Source organism: Rhinichthys klamathensis, unplaced genomic scaffold (genome assembly GCF_029890125.1).
Source record: "Rhinichthys klamathensis goyatoka isolate OS25496 unplaced genomic scaffold, OSU_Roscu_1.1 h1tg000591l_1, whole genome shotgun sequence".
NCBI lineage: Eukaryota > Metazoa > Chordata > Actinopteri > Cypriniformes > Leuciscidae > Rhinichthys > Rhinichthys klamathensis.
The window spans coordinates 672560-699122 of NW_026607048.1; the positions used below are offsets into that span (position 1 = coordinate 672560).

Genomic DNA, 26563 nt, shown 5'->3' on the forward strand with positions numbered 1-26563 from the left:
CCAGGCACTTCAGTTGAAACACACCTGCATGCTTTTATTCACTCCAGCTCTCTTGTGGGATTGAGCTTTTCATAAATGTATCAGTGAGGGTCAAAGACTTTTTGCATTGACATATGTTGAAGAGTTTGTGTGGTGATTATTGCACTATGAAGCTTCAACTGATCACTTTCATTTGATAACCGTAGTTGTATTAATTCACAATACATTGTGTACATTTCTTTTTCTAGATATTTAAACAAAAATGTACAGAGCCCGGAACATGATATGGACAAAAATCTATATATCGTGGCCACGAATTAAGATTGTTCTCTCGTTTTAGTAAATCATGGGGACAAATTAAGAATTCTTTCTCATGACTTTTTAATTCGTTCCCTCGTTTTAGTAAATCATCGCCACGAATTAAGAATTCATTCCCTCAGTTTAATTGAACTAAAACAAGGGAACACATTATGTTATGCCACGATTTAGTTAAATGAGGGAACAAATTATATTATGTGCACAATTTACTTAATACGAGGGAACGGATTATAAAACATGCTGACTTAATAGTAATTAAATTGATAATTTGTGACCACGATATATAAAAAAAAAAAATTCTGCATGTCATATGCAGGACTCCGTAACATAGCTAGATTTGTACTTTTTCTGAAGAAGCCCCAAGTCTATGTTCCCTATGGCTCAGCTCCTGCCTTCGATGTAAGTCTAGAAAAGTACTTATGTACTATATTGGTTATTGGTAATTTATTAGAGAATATAATTGTATTGGTCAATATTGGATGTGCATGCTATTTTTTTTACATTTAGCTCTCATCTAACACTCAATTAAAATAAATCAAGAAGACTGAAGACATGTTTCATACTGTATAATTATAATGTTGTAATGTCTGAATTCAATTCTAGCATTTAAAATGTTGTATTTCTTAGATAAATGAAATTAATTAATTTTGTTCTGAGACAAAATTTCATCTTTTTTAATTGTCCACCAGGAGGACGTTATTAAGAAATATCATTAAGTAAAATCACTTATAATAGCAGACATTATTGCTCAACAATTAAGCCTCAATATCTGAGATGTTCATGTCTGTAGTATTAACGGTGCATTGAGTATGAGCAACATTAATAGCCTAAGCTAGGACCAATTATAATTCAACGCCATATGAGAACTTTATTCAACGCCATATGAGAAATTTCCACAAAGAACTTTATGTACTGGTGCTTTAAGAACTTAGAAATCAATGAATAATACACTGATCTGAAAAGACTATAAAGTAAAATCTAAAACTTTGAAACTCTAAAGCAGGGGTCTCAAACTCAACTTAACTGGGGGCCGCTGGAGGTAGAGTCTGGGTCAGGCTGGGCCGCATCAAGTATTCCACAAAAAATTGTATTCAAGTATTCCAAAAAAGGAGCAAAACTGATCCAATCTTCTCAATATTTATTATTAACGTTTCTTCTGAACTGTTCCTCTGAATTTGAACATACCTCTCTGTACATGATTGGTTCTTTATGAGCTGTCCTTCTGACAGTTGAAGTTCATTTTACAAACTTTCTTTGTCTATAACACATATTTGTGATATTTATATTTGCTTATGTCCTTTTTATTTTCTTTATACAACACATTAATGATATTGAATGTTTTTTTTGGAAGGCACAAAAAAACTAACTATTTTATTATAGTTAGAAAAACAATTATTGCTTTTGAAATACAAATATTTGCAGTCATGTCTGCCCTATTGAATTCTTTCTACACATGTATAGTGTCTCAAATTACTGACTGCACAAATCAAAGCAAACCTTCTTATCAACCTGTTGGACACATATTACAAGCTCAAAGTGATTATTCTCACATTGTTTTAGAGCAGGGTCTCTCTCCAACACGTCGCTCGCGAGCTATCAGTAGCTCGTGGCCTGATTGGTGATAGCTCGCCAAGGGGCCGTTCACATATCGCGCTCACATATTTTGCGCGCTCAAGTTCGTTATTTCAAATGTAGGCGCGCGGTTAGCGCGCTCATAATTAAAGCGACGCACTAATTTTTTCCAGGCGCAGTTTGTTTGTACTTCGCGGTTGTCTATGACAACTATTGACAACAAACCCACCGTAAGCTGTCACGAGACTATCTATGGTAGCTCATAAGGGATAAAAAAAAATAAAAAATTAAAACGCGGCACACGCAACGACGGGCCGCACTAACATTAAAATTTAATGTCAAGTAGGGGGCCACAAAATGGCCGCGAGTTTGAGACCACTGCTCTAAAGGATCATAAAGCAACTCATGAACACTATCCAGCACAAAATGTTCCTTTTTAAGAATCCCACGGTGTAGAATTTGCCCCTCTTGGCTTTCTTAAACACCCCTCCTGCTCGCATCAGCCGCCACTCGGCTTGACGGCAGGTCAGTCGTAACAAATTCGGAGGTGATAAACTGCGAATGGCTTCCCTGGCACTTGTCCTAACAGCAGAGCTCTGGGAATCCCCAAAGTCCAGTCACTCATTTTTAATCGATGTGTCTTCATCCGTCCGTGAGGTGTGGGGCTGTAGTGCTCCAGTGGTGCTGTGTCCGGTCTAGACTTCCTCTTTGCCCGTGGCTCCAGCTCTCTGGCTATTCAAGCGGCAGAGGAGGCAGTGGGGAACCGGTAACCAGCTGCAGGTTGACAGGAGATAAATGGCTCCATTAGTGTGTCTGGGCCGTAGGGTGGAGTCTGACCCACTGGCCCACCCAGCCCCACAGTAAGCCACTTACAAACATCAGACAACATACTTCCTAATTCTGGACGGACCTGCCAGGGAACGCCAGCACAGTGGGTTATCTTGTGTCCTGGCTGGAATGGCCTATATTTTACCATATTGATGGTAGGTCAGTGTTATAGCAGGTTAATTGAAAGATTGCCATTCTAGTTTTACTTCATGTCGAATTCTATTATTTTGTCAAAGTTTGATAAAATGTTTAATTTCAGCGTGAATTAGATTATACTATATCATATGGTATACTGGATTGCCATCTTATCGACCACCTTGCTCTCTAGTTGTCAGACACGTAAAAAATCTATGTCAGTCAACCACTAGATTGTATATTGGAGGCTATATTTAGAAAAAAGTTCTAGAATGGACAAGTGCTTAAACTGATGTAATGATACATATGATACTGGCCTGAATTACTGACCCAGATAGAGTTTGTTGTTTAGACGTGTTTTCATTGCTATGAACGTATTTCTCATATGACCTACTCCACTAAGGACAATGACTTTTGTTTTGTCTATGTGTAAACCAGTAGACTTTCTACTATACCAGATAGATAGGTAGGTAGATAGATAGATAGATAGATAGATAGATAGATAGATAGATAGATAGATAGATAGATAGATAGATAGATAGATAGATAGATAGATAGATAGATAGATAGATAGATAGATAGATAGATAGATAGATAGATAGATAGATAGATAGATAGATAGATGGATAGATGGATGGATGGATGGATAGATGGATAGATGGATGGATGGATAGATATTAATGTGAATTAAACTAGTGACCCTTTATATGAGCAGCTGTAAGTAATCATTGTTTCATTATCATTGTATGCATATAATTCAAGGAAGAGCAGTCCTTAAAGACATTTTAAAAGTGAATTGCCCCTATTGTTTTGACAAGGCTAATTGTTGTCATTGTTCCAGAAATGCCATACTTCTCAGTAACGCACGGGTGTTGGTTTTTCATTTTCCTTACAGACACAGAACAAGTAGAGTCCCAGGAGACCCTGAGACTAGACGATTAAATGCAACTGCCATCTTTTAAACTAGCTTTGCTTCGAATTTGTATTCTATAGGGTTCTCTTGACATTATTTGAGAAAGACGACATTTTGTATTACCTTTGGATATTATTAGCAAATTTATCAGCAGCTATGTTTGCGTTCAAGCAAACATGTTAGGCACCTGATATACATGTGCATCTGTGATTGAGCACTAAGTGGCTTTGTTAAATCATTACCATATGAGTCATCTCTTATAGAGACAGTTTTCCGTCTTTTTTTTTATTCCAATTCAACATCAAAGGGGGAAATAATGCCATAATCAAGCCGAGAACAGATCAAATAAACCAGACTCGGCTCTGAGATCTTGTGCATGAGTGTTTGTGCCTGAGTAGGGCTGTTTGTGAGCAAAAGCAGACTCTGATCAGCCTCCATATGGAGCACTTCATCATAATCAGATTATATGATGTGGTGTCTTTCTTTGAAGGGAGTAAACTGTTTGCTTCTCCACTTCTCCAATCTATCCCTTCTTCTGCTTGTTACACTTAAACTAGACATTTACATGCTAAACCTCCTGATGCTTTCTGTATGTTTTAAAATATATGCATTTAAAATATCAGATCTGTATATAGACAGATCTGCTGACCTCATCACCTCATTGTGACCTTCATTAAAGGTGTGGTAAATGATTTTTGGGAAACATTGTTGAAAGTGGATCATACTGAGGATCTCAACAAACTTGTAGCCAATCAGCAGTAGGGGACGTGTGCACTCATGATGGGGGAGGAGAGAGAGAGGGCAAGAGGGAGATTTGAAGAAAGACTGTAGAAAGAGAGATGGCTGAGAGACATTACAAAAGAGAAAAGGTCAGAGGAATATCACTGGAAAAAGAAGGGTTATGATCAGGCAAGAGCTTTAGGACATGCGTAATATTAGAAATGCTATCTATTGCTGGAGAGATTGAAGCGGGAAGGCCTGAAAATGGATGCCGAGGTTGCGTTGTTTCTGCTCCATACGTGAGTTACATTGGTTTTGAGTGTGTGCTGCTGGCGACTAACAGTTAACTCTTACTTGCATATACTCGTGTACTGTATGTCATTTTTGTTCTTCTTTGTCATTCGTCATCTTCGCTCTATTTTTTGTTAAGATTTATTTACTTCGCTTCTGCTATGATATACAGACACTCTTGCATTGCCTGCTTGTTCATGCATTTTGGGGGTGAAGCAATGAATGGAGGGGTGTGTTTGTTTGGGATGCTTTTTCACATATCAACAGAATTCAACAATGATTCTCAGAAATCACTTACTGCACATTCAAGCCCCGCCTTAAAAACAATTGCTGACTGTTTCTTCTCTAGCAGAACTGCCAGATTACCAGGCAAGCTTTTGCTCTTTTCTAATCTAAGTCCTGTGTGTTTGGATAACTGTCAATGGAACTAACGGTGGCAAACAATTTAAACTTGTATAGAAAAGTTAAGAGCAGTTCTGTCCACTCATGCTAATGGTTTCAGCCCGAGTTTGAGCATTTGCTTCAATTCTGTTTCACAGTCTCCACAAGTTTTTTAGCCAGTCATTTACACTCAAAATGTGTGTGTAGTGAGGTAGAGAGAAAAAGTTTGTAAGTATATTTGTTTAAAAGCATACAAAAAGTATTACTCTTGATCGGCACTCCACTACAGGGTCCAAAAAGACCCACATTGGCGAGCAAACTGTTTTTGGCTGCGAGTTGAGTGTCTCACTTTAGTCCATCGTCATCTCTGATATGATTTTATGTCTTCTTTTTTTTTGTTTTATGAAGGATGGCAACCAACATTAAGGTGCCACCTACCATGCTGGCGTGTCAACAAGATAGCCTCTGGATTATTTACGATATTATCGCATGGGTAGTATTAACATGATATCAGTCTTTGATTTTTAAATATCATGGTTATTGTCAATACCGAAATAGTGTGACACCCCAGCGCAAACTTTCAATCGCACACAACAAGGTGACTATCACACAAGGACACAAACTCTTATTACCATAATATCTGCATGTTATTTATTTTTTCCAGTAATGACTGCATCCAGTTTCCCACTGGTCCACTGCTGTTTTAATCACATGCTTTTCTTGGCTTGCCGTCATAAGTACCTGTCGAGTTAAAGGTTTAATACAAAATCTCAGGATGTCTGCTGACTTCAAGAGCTTTTGGCTCCTCACAGGAGCTGTCAGATATTTTTTAGTAGCAGTCAGGGACTTCAGGTTCCCTGTCAGAAATGGCAGTAACTTGCTGCTCCAGTAGAGCCGTGTGTCTAGAAGATTCTGACACGCTCAATAGCCATTTAAGAGGATGGAGCTGAAGCCTAATGTGAGAATGATAGGATGGAGATGGACGGGGACGGGGTCGTTGTTCGATCAGAAGGTGCGAGGAAATGTGATAGACTAAGGCAATGTGATCATAGCCTTTTACGTGTGCCCGGAGTCTTGCATTGATTTGTATGTAACATCAGAGATGGAAATCGTTAAAAGCCACGAGGTGTCTGGCGCAATCAATATGAATTCACACAGGCCCAAAGAGGAGAGATGTGAATAAAAATTAAAGCTCAAATAATAATAATAATAATCATAATATATTATTGAATGAATTAAAAAATACCATTATTAAACAAACTAAACTTATTATTAAACATGATACATATTATTATTAGAAATATACATACTTTTAATTTAATATTTTTTTTATAATTTATATACTTTTTTTATTTTTATTTTTTTATAATAACAGAAATCCTACGGTGGACCCTTTTAGTTTAGACAACTTCATTGATTATAATGACAGCGATTTACTTTTCTGCTTATGTCTGGTGAACACATGGTGTCAGAAACACGGCTGACATAAGTATGTTTTAGAATTATATGTGATTACACAGGACGTTTTACTCAGACAGCCCAACAGCTAATCATTTTTTTAATTGTATAATTTTGCACATCCCTACTTCAATGGTAGTAATAAGATGTCATTATGCTATCATTTCTTTATAATTTCCCTTTTTGTGTGATTGTATATGTTAACCAAACAGACAGTGTATCATCATTAGCTGAAAAGACAAACACATTTTAACATGCAGGCTGGAGGCACAGGTGCCCGTGCTCAGTGATGTGCTGTGCTGATTTGGGCCCATTGATATTCATCAATACAGAAACATTGTGATCTGCTAAAGCCCCTCCATTAAAACAGCAGCTATGTGGCACGAATGTATGATTTCAAATAAATGTGCAGGAGTGGTTTTACTTCAGGGGGTTTAGCTTAAACTGTCTTAAGTGAAGTGATGCATCATATTGGGTCTTATTCAATGGGCAGAGATGTTCCTTGATTTGCTGTGCTGAAGCCCAGCAGGTGTGTGTGTGTGTGTGTGTGTGTGTGTGTGTGTGTGTGTGTGTGTGTGTGTGTGTGTGTGTGTGTGTGTGTGTGTGTGTGTGTGTGTGTGTGTGTGTGTGTGTGTGTGTGTGTGTGTGTGTGTGTGTGTGTGTGTGTGTGTGTGTGTGTGTGTGTGTTTGCGTGTGTGTGTGTGTGTATTGCTGTGCTTTTTACCGTTCCAAAGCATATGCGTATGAATAGAAGTGAATGGAATATCATGTATGCCTATTTAATCCTCATCTGTCACAATGACAATGCAGCTTGAAGGCAATCCTTGATCATGTTTCCATGTAAAACTATTAGCTTAAACATGCTGCCACTATTGAGCCAAATACAATGCTTTGTTGTTAACAAATCAATGTATGCTTGCTATCATTAACCAAACTGCTTACAACTAGTGATTTTCCGCTCAAAAATCAATCTTTTACTCTTAAAAATAAAGGTTCCATCATTTGCAGTGATGTCAGAGGAATGCCATTTTGGTTTGGTTTATCATCTCGTTCCCCAAAGAAACAAAACAACATTTTTAAAAGAACCATTTTTGTCTTAGTGTGAAGAACATTTTAATAATCTATAGAACCTTTTTTCACTATAAAGAATATTTTGGATTGGAACATGTCCATGGATGTTAAAGGTTCTTCCTGGAACCACAGATGCCAATAAAGAACCTTTATTTTTAAGAGTGATTTTTTTTCAAAGTTATTATTGTTGGATTTTATTTTATTTTTTGTCATTCAAGTTTAGCTTAGTTCAGTGTCCAATTTCAAAATACTTTATGGTCATAATTTGTATAAATGCAATATTACCCCAGCATCAGTACACAACAAAAACATTGAAAAAAGACAGAATAAATAAATATTTGTATATATATATATATATATATATACATATGTTTATTTTTTTCTGAAAAAAAAAACTAGTTTTGATATTATTTTTAGTATTTATAGCTGCCAGTGTTAGCAATTTCCTGATTTAAACCATATAAACACAAGTCACTGATTTTATACCTTGTATCCTTTTTGTTTTTTGAGCGGAATTTCTCTTTGTGCTGCTTTTGCCACACTAAAGTTGCTTGCCACTAACCCATAGCTATCCGCCGCACAGGTGACTGACCAGCTTCTGTGGGATTTGATGTCACCTTTAGATCGGTTCAATTGAAGATGGAAACACTGGAGTCAGAGCTGACGTGTCCAATCTGCCTGGAATTGTTTGAGGACCCCCTCCTGCTGCCCTGCGCCCACAGCCTGTGCTTCAACTGCGCCCACCGCATCCTGGTCTCGCACTGCTCCAGCACCAAGCCTCTCGAGTCCATCTCCGCCTTCCAGTGCCCCACCTGCCGTTACGTCATCACGCTCAATCAGCGCGGCCTGGAGGGCCTAAAGCGCAATGTGACGCTGCAGAACATCATCGACCGCTTCCAGAAGGCCTCCGTCAGTGGGCCCAACTCCCCCAACGAGAGTCGCCGGCCTCGGCCCTACAGCGCCACGCTCGGCGGGAGCGCGAGGGGCAGCCCCGCCAGCAGCGCCATGTCCCTAGAGCGCGTCGGCTGCCAGTTCTGCGATCAGGAGCCCCCACGGGAGGCGGTCAAGACGTGCGTGACGTGCGAGGTGTCGTACTGCGACCGCTGCCTGCGGGCCACGCACCCCAATAAGAAGCCCTTCACCAGCCATCGTCTGGTGGAGCCGGTGGCGGACGCTCAGCTGCGTGGGCTGGCCTGCTTGGAGCATGAGAACGAGAAGGTGAACATGTACTGCGTGGTGGACGACCAGCTGATTTGCGCTCTCTGCAAGCTGGTGGGACGGCACCGCGAGCATCAGGTCACCTCGCTTAGTGATCGCTTCGACAAGCTTAAGGTGAGTCCTGAACTTGATTCTTAAAGCAAGACACCCCAGGTGAATAGGATAGAAAATGCAACTAATAGATATCAATATACTGATCATAGGGAGCCCGAGAAGTCACCTGTTGGAGAAAAAAAAACAAGAGCCACAAATCATGGCCACAGTTTTTCAATTCGTCCCCATAGTTTATAAACCATACTCACAGATTCTTAAATTGTTCCCTCGGTTTAAGAACCCCATCCCTAGAAATCTTTAGTCTACCGACACAAGAACAGAACAAGCTCACAGTTCTGTTATCAAATCTTTTTGTATATTGTTTTATTGTGTATAATTGAGGTTGAATACATCAAACTGTCTTAACGGCATGCTTAAATTCTATGCTATACTTTGAAGTAGAATAGACAAAGACTTAATAAGAATCATATGTGTCAACTGTGGGAACTGATTGCGATAGCGATTATGAATTTGGGAGTACGGATTGAAAAACCGAAGGTACATTTATAAACAAAAAACATTGTTTTTTTCCTGAAGTGCCTTGCCTTAAGCAGCTGTTTCTGTAATGAAGTGCTACTAAGACTCATCTAAATGACCAATAGAAAGGGTTCTTGTTGACTGATTTTAAGCGAAATAGTTCAAGGTGATCTCTTTTGTAAAATCTTTGTTGTCCTGCATCATGTACCATAATTTATGCAAAATTGTTTTGTTTTTTTTCTCATTAGAAAGCTAATTTCATTTCATTAGCATCAAGCTAACCCATTCTATGCAATATCTGTCGGCCTTCATAGTGGAGTGCTTCATGCATAGTAGCAGCTAGAACTGCCCAGCTGTTCCTTTGAGCAGGACTCATTATCATATTAGATGAGTTTGCAGTCCCTAAAGCCATTCTCTGTTCGGCACTGAAACGCAGTGCTGACCTTCAAAGAGTCTGATTGCTGAATCAGGGCTAAAATACAGAAGCTCACACAGAGCCACAGAGCTCCCAACCTGTGAATACAGCCGCGCCCCGTCAGTATAATCATTCACAGCTGCAGAAGGCCAGAATTACATGATCCGTGCCTTGTTTTTTCAATGCCATCATAACTTCAGAGCAGTTCTATATAGGTTTCCTCTAGATCAGCCTCCCATTACCTCTATTATCCCTGCGAGGGTCGAGTTACAAGAGAAGAGCAGGTTAAGGTCACTTGTGCTATGTGGTTGTTGAGTTCTCATGGGGTGGATTTGTTAATATGAGCCCACATAGAGGCCTTTACACCATCATAATCTCGCTCCCATGAATAGACCGCCATTGACTTCTGCATCAGCATTATAATAGCAGGCATAGAGGGCACATGTGATCTCCCTGTGATCTCGTATCCCGGTTGACCTCTTTGTTCACACCAGCTCACACAAAGGAAATTCCGATCATTGACGCATGCTCGCCCAATCTGGTTTTTGAAGAAAACGAACGAGGCTCTGCTGAAGCTACCTCGATTGTGGTAGACGCACTTCATTGTGTGTTGCTGAAAGTTGATAGCTGAGAAAGTTGCTCTTCTTTTGTCCCAAGGTCTTCTTGCAAGGAAACAGTAAAGAGGCTGGCATTATGCAAAGGTTACAGCATCCAGATCGACATTTAATTTCCTCTAGGAATCCCGCCGGACTGAGAGGATTACCTCGGTTTGAATTACTCATTGGAATGTTGTCTCCATAATTACCTCTTGCACTGTAGGTGTACACATTCCGCACGGTATCTGTAATGGTCTTGACGTTTTAAAAGTTGTGCTATGTGTAAAATAAGATGCCAGGTCTAAAATGCACTTTTAATGCAAAACGTCTGGATTGGGTTTTGTATCTACATTGCAGAAGCTTATTCGAATGTTCCCCTGCTGAAGCTTTGAACCTGTCTAACTTTGAACTTCCAATCCACAACCTGAGAAAGAGAGAGAGAGAGAGAGTAAAGAAGCCGTCAGGGCTCAGGGCTTCAAACTTTTAATCTTTTTCCGGCTCAAGTAAAATGAGAAATCCTTGTTTGTACGTAAGCTTCACGGTGGATGATGATGATGATTCAAACAGTTCCACGCGTTTAAATGAGCTCTGCCATTTCCTAGTCAACATTCGCGTTGTGTTCGTGATTTAGTCCAATGAATCTTTTGTGCACATTCATGTGAGTCCCTGCTTGTAAATCAATGTCCCTTTAACGGTGCGATCACAGCTACATGCTAAGAAAGAGTTATTTTTCTGTGGCAACGAAAATATCCTTTATAAGAGTCGATATACTGAGTGTTCGCTGGACAAACAGATTAATTGATTGTAATGTTAATTCAGCTACATCAAGTTAATTCTATTAACTGATCCAAATATTTCTATTTAATCATAGCAAGTTATAATTAATTATTTATATTTCCCTTTTGAGCTAATTTGCTACATGCTCGTGCCCTAAAAAAAAAGGAATTTGTCTGTTAGGGGCTGTTTACACAACACCGTTTTCAACTAAAAACATAAAACTTTTTATGCATTTTGGCCGTTCATTTACACCACAAGGGCATTTTGGGTGCCTGAAAACGTAAACTTTTGAAAACGGGTTTCAAAGTGCAAGTTTTTGAAAACGGTCTCTGTGTAAAAAAAAAAAAAAAACACGAATCTCTGAAGACGATGACGTCATGCACATGCGTTTTACAAAATATAGCGTTTTTAGTCGTTTTCGGGGATCCGTGTGTATGGGGATCGTTTTGACAATGATGTCGTCTGTATGTAGAAAACTCAAAGGAATAACTTCTCCATTTTTAGCATATCGTTGTTGTGTAAACGTACTCTAAATTGACTGTTTTTCTAAAATGATAAGTGGTTTTGGTAACAAAAGTGGTTTTGGTAAATAATTAATTACTTAAAGGCACACCGCGGAACTTTTGGCCACTAGTGGCGCTCGACCTGTAACTTTCACGTCTAGCGTCCCTAGAGGCCACAAGCTCCGCAGCAGTGTCGCAAAAGTCAACAAACAGTCAACCGGTCAGCCCATAGACAGTGGGTCAGCCTCCCGTGTCTTTAGATTGTGTTTGTGTGTGCTTGCAGTGTTTGAGGCGGGCAGCCTTGCCGCGCTCGATTCCCTTATAGCAGTCTGCTGAGAGAGAGCGAGCGGGGCGAGCCCCGTGGGGCTTAGTGCTAACATGTCTGTGAGTGAATGTGGGCGCGGGACGGTGGGCACATTTACTGCACTAAAAACACCGTCGGCCTGAGCTGACTGTAACTTAGTGTGTTGGTTTCGTTTTACAGAAACCGTGGGACATGTTGTGTGTAGTGTTTGTGGGCACTGAGTCGTGGGCACGTTCACTACATTTAATGTAACGTTACATTTGACATGAGTCGACTTTATTTGTGCCAGCCCTGCACTGTGGCGGGCTGTGTTTGTGTGTAGAAATGAACAACGGGCTGTGGGCATTTTATTACACTCATAACACCATCGGCTGTGGCCGGAATACCAGAAAATACTACACTACTTATAGGATTTATCTGGGTCACCTTGGAAACGGCATTTGTGTGCAGGCAAGCGTCAGCATCGGTCGGGCACCCATCCTCCTCCTGTAGCTCACGCCAGCGAGCGAACGCTGGACCAATGGTGATCCTCGTCCTGGCTTTTCATTTGTCACTATGCCTTTTTCTTTTCTTTTTAGTGTCCTCTGACAAAACCTTTGCCTTCTTCATTGTAGCTGTTGGTTCGGCCATGACGAAAACATACAGACGGCAATCAAACGCGAGTTGAGCACTCGCGTCAGAATCTGAGGAAGTTGTGGGTGGTGGGGGAAGTGACGTATGCCGTAAAGCGGTTGAATTTTGTAGTTATTTTTGTGCTCGGGTTCCTACCCGAAACCCGAAGTTACATAGTGCTAGGAAAAGCGATACAGACACCTTCAGGCTACGGCAGACGTGTCATTCAACCTATTGTAAGTCGATGTACCATCTCAATGGGTTTTGGTAATATATTATAAAGGTTGAAAAGTTCCACAGTGTGCCTTTAATTATTTAATTAGAAGAAATTAAAGGGATACTCCACCCAAAAATGAAAATTCTGTCATCATTTACTCACCCTCAAGTTGTTGCAACCCTGTGTGAGTTTCTTTCTTCTGCTGAACACAAAGGAAGATATTTTGAAGAACGATTGGAACTTTGGCACCATTGACTTCCATAGTATTTTTTTTTTTCTACTATGGAAGTCAATGGTGCCAAACAACTGTTTGGTTCCAATCGTTCTTCAAAATATCTTCCTTTGTGTTCAGCAGAAGAAAGAAACTCATACAGGTTTGCAACAACTTGAGGGTGAGTAAAAGGCAGAATTTTCATTTTTGGGTGGAGTATCCCTTTAAGTGATTTCAGTTGAGCTCCTGCACATTGTGTTAAGGGGGAGTGGCTATTAGCTATTTAAATTAATTCAATTAATTTTTAATCATGCAGGCCTGAAAATGAAATCGTTTTTATATCATTAAAAAAACATCATGGAGATTAGTGTTGCTTTTAGGGTTGTCACTGTACCAAAATTTCAGTAGTCTGTACCAATACCATTAAAAAAAAGAGCTATTCTTGGTACCAATTTCGACACCAGAGCAAAAACTTTTAAATTAAGTACTTGCCGATCACTGTCAGTCATCGCAGTGTCTGATTCAATCACGCATTTAAATTCTGTTGTCAACCCAGAAACTTTGCAGTGTAGTTGGCAGCATGAAAAACTAAACTTGTATTCAGATTGTGAATGGGAAATAAACAGAAAGCAAGAGAAGAGCCTCCCTTTATAATCATTAAGGCTGTCTTTTGCCTATACTTTTTTTTTTTTTTTTTTTTTTTTGCAAGGATGCATTCAACTGAAAGTAAATACTTTTATGTTGTTCAAAAAAAATGCTATTTAAAATAATGATGTTCTTTTAAACACTATATTCCCTGTATTTTGTATCCACAAAAATATTAAGCAACACAACTGTTTTCAACATCGATAGTAATAAGAAATGTTTCTTGAGCACCAAATCAGAATATTAGAATAATTTCTGAAGGACCATGTGACACTGAAGACTGGAGTAATGATGCTGAAAATTCAGCTTTGCCATCACAGGAATAAATTACATTTTAAAATATATTCAAATAGAAAACAGTTATTTTAAATTATAATAATATTTCACAATATTTCTATTTTTACTGAATATACATGTAGCCTTGAGGAACATAAGAGACTTCTTTTAAAAAACGTCAAACAATCTTTTAACTCCAAACTTTTGAAACGTAGTGTATACAAAATGTTTGATAATTGGGTTTTCACTGTTGATCCTCTCATGCTTTGTTACAGGCAGCTAATTGATGGAAGAGCAGGTACTTCAGTCATGGCGTTCAACTTTGTATGCAATACTTCAAGGAGCTAATGAGCTGCCATTCGTTTATAACCTCATCAACACCTCTTCACACAGTCTCCACTTCTAAACAGCAGCAGAAATGAGCCAAGACAAATATTATGTTTAGGCGTGCGCTGTCCGCTGCACTCAGCATGTGCCTTCCATCCTTCTATTGATCTCACACGTCTCCTGTGTTTGAACGTGACTTACATGAGTAACATTGGACGGTGGGGCCTTTAAAGCATGACAGCAGTCTCACAAACACTCAGGGATTAGGTTTTACAGAGCCAAAACACAAAATATGAAAAAAAGTGGCGATTAAAGGCTTAATTTCTATTTCGGAAAAGTTGCAAGTCGCAGCAGTCAGCTTTGATTAAAGTTCCACCCTGTTTGGCGTTTGGCCCTCTTACTCTAAGCTCCTTAGGGAAGCCGTCTATCTTCTCGCAGATATATGAGCCCAGCTCAGCAGACACCAGCTCGCCCAATTCTGCTGCATTCAGTGAGCCATCAGTAGGCCGCCGGAGTCATTTTCAAAAACAGACCGTTTTAAAAGGCAAAAGAGCAAGTCAGCTGAAAAGGTGCTTGATATGACCTGGGCTTTCCTTCCACCTCAGCCTCAGCCAGATTTCCCTACTGCAGCCACATTGGCCTGGTTTTGCCTATCCTTTAGCCCAAGGTGTTTAGAAGAGATAATGCATTAGGTAATATAGCATGGCATGGCATGCATCTACGCATTATGGAAATACTCCTCATTGAGGGTAATGAAAGGTACAGATTTTCTGTGCACTTACACCCATATTCAGAGGACAGACTGTGACCACCAATAGTATAGTCAGTAGCAACCTATTTTGAAGCGGTAGCTTAAGATACAAGCCAGTCATAATTTAAAGAAATTAAATGTTATATATATATACACACAGTATATAGTATTATGACCACCAAAAAACTTTACAGCAGAACAGCAGCATGTGTGTATATACACTCACCGGCCACTTTATTAGGTACACCTGTCCAACTGCTTGTTAACACTTAATTTCTAAGCAGCCAATCACATGGCGGCAACTCAGTGCATTTAGGCATGTAGACATGGTCAAGACAATCTCCTGCAGTTCAAACCGAGCATCAGTATGGGGAAGAAAGTTGATTTGAGTGACTTTGAACGTGGCATGATTGTTGGTGCCAGAAGGGCTGGTCTGAGTATTTCAGAAACTGCTAATCTACTGGGATTTTCACGCACAACCATCTCTAGGGTTTACAGAGAATGGTCCGAAAAAGAAAAAACATCCAGTGAGCGGCAGTTCTGTGGGCGGAAATGCCTTGTTGATGCCAGAGGTCAGAGGAGAATGGCCAGACTGGTTCGAGCTGATAGAAGGGCAACAGTGACTGAAATAACCACTCGTTACAACCGAGGTATGCAGCAAAGCATTTGTGAAGCCACAACACGCACAACCTTGAGGCGGATGGGCTACAACAGCAGAAGACTCCACCGGGTACCACTCATCTCCACTACAAATAGGAAAATAAGGCTACAATTTGCAAGAGCTCACCAAAATTGAACAGTTGAAGACTGGAAAAATGTTGCCTGGTCTGATGAGTCTCGATTTCTGTTGAGACATTCAGATGTTAGAGTCAGAATTTGGCGTAAACAGAATGAGAACATGGAACCATCATGCCTTGTTACCACTGTGCAGGCTGGTGGTGGTGGTGTAATGGTGTGGGGGATGTTTTCCTGGCACACTTTAGACCCCTTAGTGCCAATTGGGCATCATTTAAATGCCACGGCCTACCTGAGCATTGTTTCTGACCATGTCCATCCCTTTATGGCCACCATGTACCCATCCTCTGATGGCTACTTCCACCATGTCACAAAGCTCTAATCATTTCAAATTGGTATATATACACTCACCGGCCATTTTATTAGGTACCCCATGCTAGTAACGGGTTGGACCCCCTTTTGCCTTCAGAACTGCCTCAATTCTTCGTGGCATAGATTCAACAAGGTGCTGGAAGCATTCCTCAGGGAGTTTGGTCCATATTGACATGATGGCATCACACAGTTGCCGCAGATTTGTCAGCTGCACATCCATGATGTGAATCTCCCGTTCCACCACATCCCAAAGATGCTCTATTGGGTTGAGATCTGGTGACTGTGGAGGCCATTTTAGTACAGTGAACTCATTGTCATGTTCAAGAAACCAATTTGAAATGATTAGAGCTTTGTGACATGGTGGAAGTAGCCATCAGAGGATGGGTACATGGTGGCCATAAAGGGATGGACATGGTCAGAAACAATGCTCAGGTAGGCCGTGGCATTTAAATGATGCCCAATTGGCACTAAGGGGTCTAAAGTGTGCCAGGAAAACATCCCCCACACCATTACACCACCACCACCAGCCTGCACAGTGGTAACAAGGCATGATGGTTCCATGTTCTCATTCTGTTTACGCCAAATTCTGACTCTAACATCTGAATGTCTCAACAGAAATCGAGACTCATCAGACCAGGCAACATTTTTCCAGTCTTCAACTGTTCAATTTTGGTGAGCTCTTGCAAATTGTAGCCTCTTTTTCCTATTTGTAGTGGAGATGAGTGGTACCCGGTGGAGTCTTCTGCTGTTGTAGCCCATCCGCCTCAAGGTTGTGCGTGTTGTGGCTTCACAAATGCTTTGCTGCATACCTCGGTTGTAACGAGTGGTTATTTCAGTCACTGTTGCCCTTCCATCAGCTCGAACCAGTCTGGCCATTCTCCTCTGACCTCTGGCATCAACAAGGCATTTCCGCCCACAGAACTGCCGCTCACTGGATGTTTTTTCTTTTTCGGACCATTCTCTGTAAACCCTAGAGATGGTTGTGCGTGAAAATCCCAGTAGATTAGCAGTTTCTGAAATACTCAGACCAGCCCTTCTGGCACCAACAATCATGCCACGTTCAAAGTCACTCAAATCAACTTTCTTCCCCATACTGATGCTCGGTTTGAACTGCAGGAGATTGTCTTGACCATGTCTACATGCCTAAATGCACTGAGTTGCCGCCATGTGATTGGCTGCTTAGAAATTAAGTGTTAACGAGCAGTTGGACAGGTGTACCTAATAAAGTGGCCGTTGAGTGTATATACTGTATATATATAAAATAACTTTTTGCTGGAAAAGCTGTTCTGATTTAAAAGCAGCTAATCTACTGTCACGCTATACTGAAAAGCACAGTTAAATGAGTAGCATTTCTCCTTTTTAGTTAGTTATGCCCTAACTCTGGTAATAGTCTATTAAAATAAAATGTGTTTTAATGGTTTTTGCTGCTATTATTGCTTTTTGGAACATGTCTCTTTTCTTTTTCTCTCCCATCTGTATGGAAGCGTGCCAGTTTTTTGCAGCTGCGTGAGAACAGAGTGAAGCAAGAGTGCTGGTTGTTTCTGTATGTAGGCGTTCCGAGACATTCTTTGCGGCTTTTTTTACTCTCTCCTGTGTAAGCTTGCACATACCTGGCACATGATTGCGTGCAAAAATGACCACATGTGTGTAATGCATGGTGCAAGCTGTGAAGAGATATACTAGTGACAGGTTATCAGAGGTGAATATAGAGGCTCGTTATTAAACTGCTTTGAACCTTTCGCTCTCCATACACAATTAATGCAGAGAGGAACTGAAAAGCTTTTAAGAGCAGTGAAGTGGAGTCATCAGCCTTACAATGTGATCCACCCTTCTCTCTCCTCTTTGGTCTCCAAGTTCAGGAGTTTCTTGAGTGCGGGGGGATAATGTGGTGTTTCTTTGCTTTGTGCTGTGGTGTGAAGTGCAAAGCACCACATATATCATCTTCCAGCTGCATACATGATGGACAATATCAGTAATGCTCAGAGAGTGGGATTAAAGCTGTACTGGCTCTGGTTTTAAGAGATTATTCCACTCAGTCTTGCCCCTCTTTGAAATGGGATTTATGTATTAGTAATTCATGTAGATTCTTTTGCATTCATGTTCTACCTTTATTTCTTATTTGGCCTGTCAAGGTTCTGTAAAGTTATTTGCGCAAGCTGTTTTGCTTTGTAATGCCGTTTGCTCAGTTCACCCCAAAATGAACTGTTTTTCAGAACCTATATGACTTACATTCTTCATGTAACAAAAGGAGAAAGTTTGATGCCTCTGTTGGTCACTACATGAAATTACTTTAAATTGTAAAAGAAATTGTGACACAAAAGTATCAAATAAGTATATTCCAAGCCTTCTGAAGCTATACAATAGCTTTTTGTGACAAAAAAAAGTAGTGATGACCAATTTGTAAAAAATTATTTTATTTTTCTTATGAGTTAGATCTTTTTTATGAATCAGCTGGTTCAATTCACAAAAACGATCTGAATGATTTATTCAGGAAACGGACTGATTCGGTTCTTGAGTTCAGTCAATGTCGATCTGTTTCTCTAAAGAGTACTTTAAATAGAGTGAATGTATTTATGTTTTAAAGTGTCACGTTATGATGAAGATGACGAGGCGAGATGTATCTCCAGATCTTAAGCAGGATAAACATTTATTAAAAAAAACAAAAGAACAATTTCCAACAAGAGAAACAAACAAAATAGTGTGCTAAGTCATACCGAACACCAGACCAAGAACTGAAAGAACTAAGGCCAATATACACAAGATAATGAACTGAATACAAAACAGGTGTGATATAATCAAAGAACCAATTAGTCATCATGACAACCAATGAAAATATACTTAGTAACCATAACAACAAAGGAAACAGGAAATAATGAAGACAAACTAAAAGGCCTTGAAAATGAAAATGAAATAACAACCGAATGTGATTGTGATTTATTATTATTTGTATAAATGAACCTTCCAAATGAATCGATTCACTTGATTATTCCTCAAATAGCTTAACTATAAAGCTTAGCTGTGTTTAGTTATTTAAAAAAAAATACCAATGAAGCATTTTTTTACACTATATCACTACATGTTGGAAATAGTAGCTTGTTAAAGTAAAAGCTATTCTGTTGTAAAAGCAGCTGAGCTACTTGCATGTTACTGAAAAACGGTTAAGAGTTATATAGACCACTTTTTTGATAAAAGCTGTGGAAATAGCAACCAGGTCATTCTTAAAAACTTTTCCTTCAAAAGTCATTTGAGTTTGGAATTTTCACTCAGCCTTTTGATTTGTTTTCTCTCCCCGATTCTCTACCGCAGACCTCACTGTGGTTTTCACACAGAATTGGTTTTGTTCGAGCTTTGATGTGGTGGCATTTATCTGCATTCCTCCATCTTTGTCAGTCAACAGTTTTCAGGATCTAATGCGGTTCCTAATACATTTTTTACTGTGTGCTGTGTGGGTTGTGGTCAATTGTGAACAAATATGCTTTGCCTTTCCATCTTTTCCGGCCATGTTTTCAAAGATCAAAAATCGTTTAATTGCTCCGCATCCACTTCCATCCGAGCTATTCTGATCCCAGCAGTTTAAAACTGAGGTGACATGGGTCATCCATTATCTCTGTTGGGGATGCTTGGAGCTTTTCCACGCATTCCAAGAGTTGGAATGTCAGAAGACAGTCCAAGGTAGGAATTTCCTGTGGCCTCTCTCCATCAGGAAAGGCTGTGGTCATTCCAGCTCATCCTGCATGACTGAAGCATGTTGTCCAACAGTCAAGAACGCTGCCTGTCCTAGGAGAGAACAAGTTTGGAGAGTGTGACCACAAGCACGTCTGCATTGATTCTGAAACCTCTCTCCTTGTTTCTCGGCCTCTGAGGAATACCGAACCAGCTCTTCCTGCCCTGGGACACTCATTGACTATGACAAGACCCCCCCCCCTCCACCTATTCTTCCCCTTCGGCTTATCTCTACTTCTGCCAATGAGTTGAAGAGACAGACAGCTTGGATCTTATCATAGACCAATGAAGGTCACTGTGAACATCAGACAAGATGCAACAAACTTAATGACTTAATGATTTCATGTTTCTTAAATAAGTCTCTAATGCTCACTATTTTACCAAAAATATTTGAATATATTCTAAAATGTAATTTATTCCTGTGATGGAAAGCTGAATTTTGAATTTAGACTAAATCAATCTGGGTCAAACTGGGAATTTAGGATAAATCGATTTGCAATTTAATTCTCACTATTGTTATTTAAACATTTAATATGAGCAGATGGGAGAGACTTTTTGATGTGTTTAAATATCACATTCTCTATTCAACAGACCTCTATAAGCAAACTTAAATTTACTTTCTATCTTCACCAGCGAGGAAGTATTAAGTTGGCACAGTTGGTCCTTGGAGCATGCCTTGCTCTCAAGTCTTACTCATTTCATGTGTTTAAAAAAGTCTGGAAAATGAGATATATTGCGAATTTTCATTCTAAGGTTTTCTGAGATTTTTTCCTTGCCTATTCAGCCCACTTTAAAGAGCAGGCACATCATGCATGCTTTATTCCCAAAGCCATCCGTAATGGACTGTTAAAAATGTCACCTATCAGCTGTCCATAGTGCAAGTGTCAAAGAGCCCGGGGTCCAACAAATCTGCCATGCTGCCGCACACAGGAGAATTCCAGCAGTGAGCTTATTTCCCATCATACAGTCTGTTTATCTTGACTCTAGCGTTAAGTCTTGTGCCATGCATGCTAATTATTCTAGAAGATTAGAACCCGGGGAGGTAAAAATAGTTTGTGCCATCTACATAATTATACATTCTGCATCACAATGCGATCCAAAATTCTTTCCCTATCAGTATGGAAAAGCAAGGTAAACGTTGAAATTTTCAGCACAAGTCAATTATAAATGGAATTTCTTATTTACCCCCCACCAGGCACCAACTAATAGCTGTGGTTTATTAGTTTGAAAGCTTCCTTATTGGAGAAGATCCTTTGCTTGTAAATTTAGATCAAATGGTTGGTTCATTGTTCTGATAAATAACTATAAAATGTATTTAAAATTGATCATTTACTTACTTTTCTAGTGTAAAAATATGAAGAATTTTGAAGAATTTCCTGCAAAAGGGTGTGTGTGTGTTTGTGTGTGTGTGTGTGTGCACATGTGTGTGTGTATTCTTATATATACTGTATATACTTTTATATACACACAAAGATTAGTATGTTGTTGATGTTTTTTTTTTTTTTTGAAAATGAAAATGTCATTGGATTGTAATCCCAAGTAAAAATGTCTTAACCCCTATTCAGATGGGATTAGTTTCTTGGGACATATGTCTGTAAAGTAATTGTTTCTGTTGACGTAATATTGAACGTCAGTTTGCACAAGATAAGTGATCCATGTAGAAATCACTGAAATAGGTTTGTGCTCCGGATTATGCACTATGCATTTGTGTACTGCATTTTGCATTATGCATATGCATTGCCACCACACATTTAGCTCAACGTCTTATGCATAAAATTCTAAATATGAAGCATAATCATATATTTGGTATTATTAGGAGGTTGATTAGAATTTCAAGCAAAATGCAGTGATCTTGTTCACATTACTGTAATCCTGCAATGCACATTAAAAGGGCTATTTGTTCACTTTTTGCAGATCAAGTATGTCCTTTTTTCTTTCTTTCTGAATTCTTTTCCCCAGAAAAACAGACAACTGTCTCTGAACAACATATACACACTTGCAACTTCCCCTCGTCTCCCTGCTCCAGTCGCAATGCTTATTTTGGGGCCGTTGCACAGATGGGTAGTGTACATCCTTGAGTGTCGTGACACATAAAAGCTCTTGTGTTCAGGGGCATGTGGGTTTGAATCCTACCTGTACCATGTCTCATGCTCTATCTTGTAAAATTAGATGCCAAAAAAATAAAAAAGCAAAACTTTTCTGCTTTATATAAGTAACAAATGTTATGCATTAAAAAACTATTTAGACTTAAAAATGATAAAATATGTATTTGTTCATTGACCAACATCCACTTGAGACACTTGGAGTGATTGATGTACAGCAGTAGTTAAATGGCATTCAGGCTGGACATGGGCTGTGGAGAGTAGGTTCAAAGCCTTTTTACCAATATGCTAATTATTCAAAAAAATTTTTTTTAACATTTTATAGTAGATAAAAGGTGCTGTATTGTTTACCAGCATGAGAATTCACAATCTTTAAGAATTCACTGAACAGCTACTGACATGGTCAGACCAGACGGGATTAAAATAATGGAGAAAGTCTGATAATTATTACATTATCCTACCTCTCCATACAAAACTAATGCGGTCTAAAAAAGGCTTTTGTTTGTCAAAGCCGTGTCATAAACCAATACTCATGTAAGGTACCCTCTCAGGGTCCAGAATGTGTTCTTGCATTAAAAAAATCGATACAGAGCGCAACAGAATTGATCAGAATGCACGTTTAGAGGTACATTAACTCCCATACACCATTGCTACACACTAAATACACTTAAGTTGCTCATCACATCCGCAGATTCATCCGATTGGTCTATTGATTAAAACTGACATTGATCCACTGCTACGTGTTAAAAGATTTTTAACTTGACACATCCTCTTAAAAAATGCTACGTTTGCTATAAGATTCTGAAAAATATGATGAGGCAGTGTCCACAACGACCTAAGGTGTCTGTGTGTCACAGTGTTTTTTTTGTCTTAAATGAACAGTTTCTTATTTACTCGCGTTATTATTTACTCGCGCTCATGTAATTTCGAACCTGGATGATTTTATTCTGTGTAACACAAAAGGAGATATTTCGAACAATCTCTCAGCTTGTTTTTTTCTATATACTGTACACTGTAAAAATAAATTTGTTGGTTTAACTTATAATAGTAAGTTATCTGTTTGCGTTAAAATTTTGAGTTAATTAACATTTTTAATGAATACAATGAACCAGATTGAGTTTCAACAGTAACTCAAAATATTATGTTATCTGAACCAGCTTAATTATCTAAGTTGATTTGACAAAAGAAAAATAGTTGTGATAAAAAAGTTGATTATAATGAGATTTTGACACAAAGACATTGTGTATGTATAAATACTTGCTAGTTTGTTTTAAGTAGCCTTCTTCCTCCTGCAGCGGAGCATCTCTGATAGCATTAGCCATCAAAAATGCTGTTGCTGTTTTTGTTTTTTTAAGTCTTATGCTTGCTGTGTAGACAGCTTCATTGATTATGATGGTAGCAATCCAGATTTGCGGCACTGCTTCGTAGACAAGATGTAAGAAGTTCCATTTGCATGTTAAATTAATATTTATGTTTTGTACCATTAGTTGTTAAATGTGCAGTGCCATACATTTAGTAGATTGAACAGCTCATTATTCATTATGAGCCCTGCCTGGGGACGTTTTTAAGCAAAATGTTTATTAACATTTCAACCAACGTTCAGCAAATGTTTGAGAAGCCATTTTCTTTACTGACGCAATGCAGGTCACAGCATGTTCGTACTAAACTTATCACGAGTCCAATGAGCTGCCAATGCAGGTTCAGACACACTGACTGGAATAACAGTCCAATAGAAAGACAAAATTATTGATTTGATTCACTCATTTGTGTGGATTAATTTACTAATTTTGTCTTCTTTGTTTTAGCAAATCATTTGGCGCAGGAATTTTCCAAGCAGTGTTGTTATTGTTAACCAGAACTAAAATTATAAAAATTTGTGTAATTGAAATAAAGCTGAAATAAAATCAAATATAATTATTAAATATGAAACTTAAACTTAGAGAACTCAAATGAAAATTAGAAATGTTGATTTTGCAACTATCAGAATTAAAATAAGTTGAAGTTGAAGTACTGGGACTGAAAAATAATACTAGAACCTGAAAACTGGTAAAATAAAATAACATTCTAAGAAAATTCAAAATATCAATAAATACTATAATAGTATATAGATACAGCTAAAATAACACTGCTTTCGAGACTTGTTTAAATTGTGCGTGATACCCATAATAAACCAAATTTTAAGCCTTAATATACAATGTTTTGAAAGCGCATCAGAGCCATGGTTCGTATATCAGGAAGTCAGCCTAGATGGTTTAAAAAATGACACACTTCCACACAGGTTTGAGCTGCAGTTTATTAGTGACTCATTTGGCTCAAGCATTTCTAATTGGCATTTATTTTAGACAAATATCTAATGGTTTGGATGTGCTGCAGAGGCTATCACGACTCGGCATCTGTTGTTATTATAGCTCGTTTGTGTTTTAAAAACCCAGATCACACAGTTCTGACAGAATATCTCATAAAGAGCTGTGTGGTTCGGAGAATATCATCCAGAGTGTTTCAAAGGCCCATCAAAGGGATTTTTCACTCTTATGTAGCTAATTAGACACTGAGAACTGTAGTTTGGAGCATGATACAGTAGTTTCAGTGTCTGTTGCTGCTGTGAGACTACAGTCGTCCCTGTTGTGCATCTCAAATGCCCATCTCAGTCTCCTGCGGTTTGAGAACTAGGCCGTGTCTTTGCTGTGAACCCTTAAAGAAAGCAGCACTTGTCATTCTTGGCATCAACACTCCTTTTTATCCGCCTTTGAAAACATGTTTACACTTCAGAGAAGTTTTGGCTGTGTGAAGTTGTTCGGTTCTCTACAGCCCACGACAGCAATGACCGCCTGTATTTAAAGTCACCTTCCAGTCCAGCTCAAGATTATAGTGTTGCCCGAGTTCTGTGCTTCAGTGTGTTAGAGACGGCTGCTTGTGAAATCTTTTTCTCTTTCTGTGATGAATCAAGAGATGTCAGTGCAATTTTATGTGTAGCACTCTATTCGTCTGCAATTGTGCCTTTTGAAATTGTGGGGTTTTTTTTGCTTGAGGGAGGCAGGAGCACACTGACTGCCAGAAGCAGATGAAGATATATGGATGATCGTGCGCAGATCTGTCTTGATTTACTGTGGTAATTTTGGAATGTTGTATTATACGTAGATTTGCAATGCTTGAAAGATAATGTGCGATAAAAAAAAAACAGTCATAATTTGGTATGTGACATTTTTACATCACTGGAAGGTTTTGAATTTCAATACAAAACAATACTGAAATAGGGGGGGAATGTAAAGAATACATTTATTTATAAATGTCTATTTTTTTATGGCTTAATTTCAACCAAGAAATGTGGCAGTAACTAAATAGTTTTTTTTTTTTTACTATATTTTTATTATTTATTTTATTTTAGTAAATCTTATTATTTTAATAATATTGTTTTAACATTTTATTTTATGCATTGTACTCACTAAATATTTGCTTGGTTATCTGTAGCTTACTTGAATTTTTTTTTAGATTAGGTGCACATGAAGTTAAAAAGTTTATAATAAAACAACAACAAAATACCACACCCAAAATTTTCAAATTTTCTCCAAAATATTTGAGAGGAGTCTTTTTATGCAAAGTAATAACAGAAATGTATGAGAAGAAATATAAGGCATTTCAAAACAGTTGTATCCACTGTAAAATTGACACTGGTCAGTTTTCTAGAATTTGACCCAATCTTGTTCTGGCCGTTGGCAGCCTTGCTCTTTCTCAGCGATCAAGAGTAGAGAGAGAGATGGACAACATGTGGAAGATGAGGACATAAGGTCTCTTGATGCAGGGCGACAGCGTGACTCACCCTTCATCCACAATTGAAGGTTTCAAATGGCAAGTCCCTGCACATGCCGGCCCATGTGCTCTGCCTGAAGAGAGGGAATTCTTGTTTTCTCTTGCTTTGTATTTGAGTCACTTATCCGGGTATTGCTAATCTATGGATTTATGGGTTTTCAATTGAGAAGGACGTTTGTTTTGAGACTTTCTGCTCAACATGTCCTACTCTGCAGAACTTACAAACAAGAAAGTCTCCAAGTGAGAGGAATTATGGGAAGTGTCAGAAAGAAAGATTAATTAATATAATAATTAATGTTCAAAGGAGTAATATATGACAATTTCAAACTTGCCTGAACTGATCAAGTTCTAAGCTTCCCACAGCCATCATTCAGAGGTGCCACACAAATTTCAAAGTTGTTGTTTTTAAAAATGGTGCAAAACTATAGCAAGCCTCATTTACATAGAAAGGAGGCATGTTTTGGTTTGAAAAGAATGTAAATATTCAAGGCACAGCACTATTTCAGCTCATTTAGCACATTTAAACTGATTTGCGGGTGGTTAGCTGATGCTTTGGAGTTTCAAGAGATGGAAAGAGTGAATATGTATGACAGATATGCCTGAGAACATCACTCTCTCTTTTGAGTTGAGGAGCACTCAAACCTTTTACCTCGGACCTAAAAGACATAATAGCAGCAAGTGTTATCTAACATTAGCTGAATTTGCCCGAGCAATGTTTTACATAGACCTGCATTGA

At 38.8% G+C, this 26563-nt stretch overlaps 1 protein-coding gene across 5 annotated transcripts in view; it reads left to right on the forward strand.

The window, feature by feature from the left end:
- Positions 1-26563, forward strand: part of mid2 (midline 2) — a 117368-nt gene that overhangs the window by 30757 nt on the left and 60048 nt on the right. For 3 of the 5 annotated variants that reach the window (XM_056240306.1, XM_056240304.1, XM_056240308.1), the window contains exon 2: positions 8250-8998. In XM_056240306.1, coding sequence (XP_056096281.1) covers positions 8306-8998 — 693 coding nt within the window. In that variant the 5' untranslated portion in view covers positions 8250-8305. The remainder of the gene's footprint in view (positions 1-8249; positions 8999-26563) is intronic. The other 2 variants (XM_056240307.1, XM_056240305.1) reach the window with 1 other exon arrangement.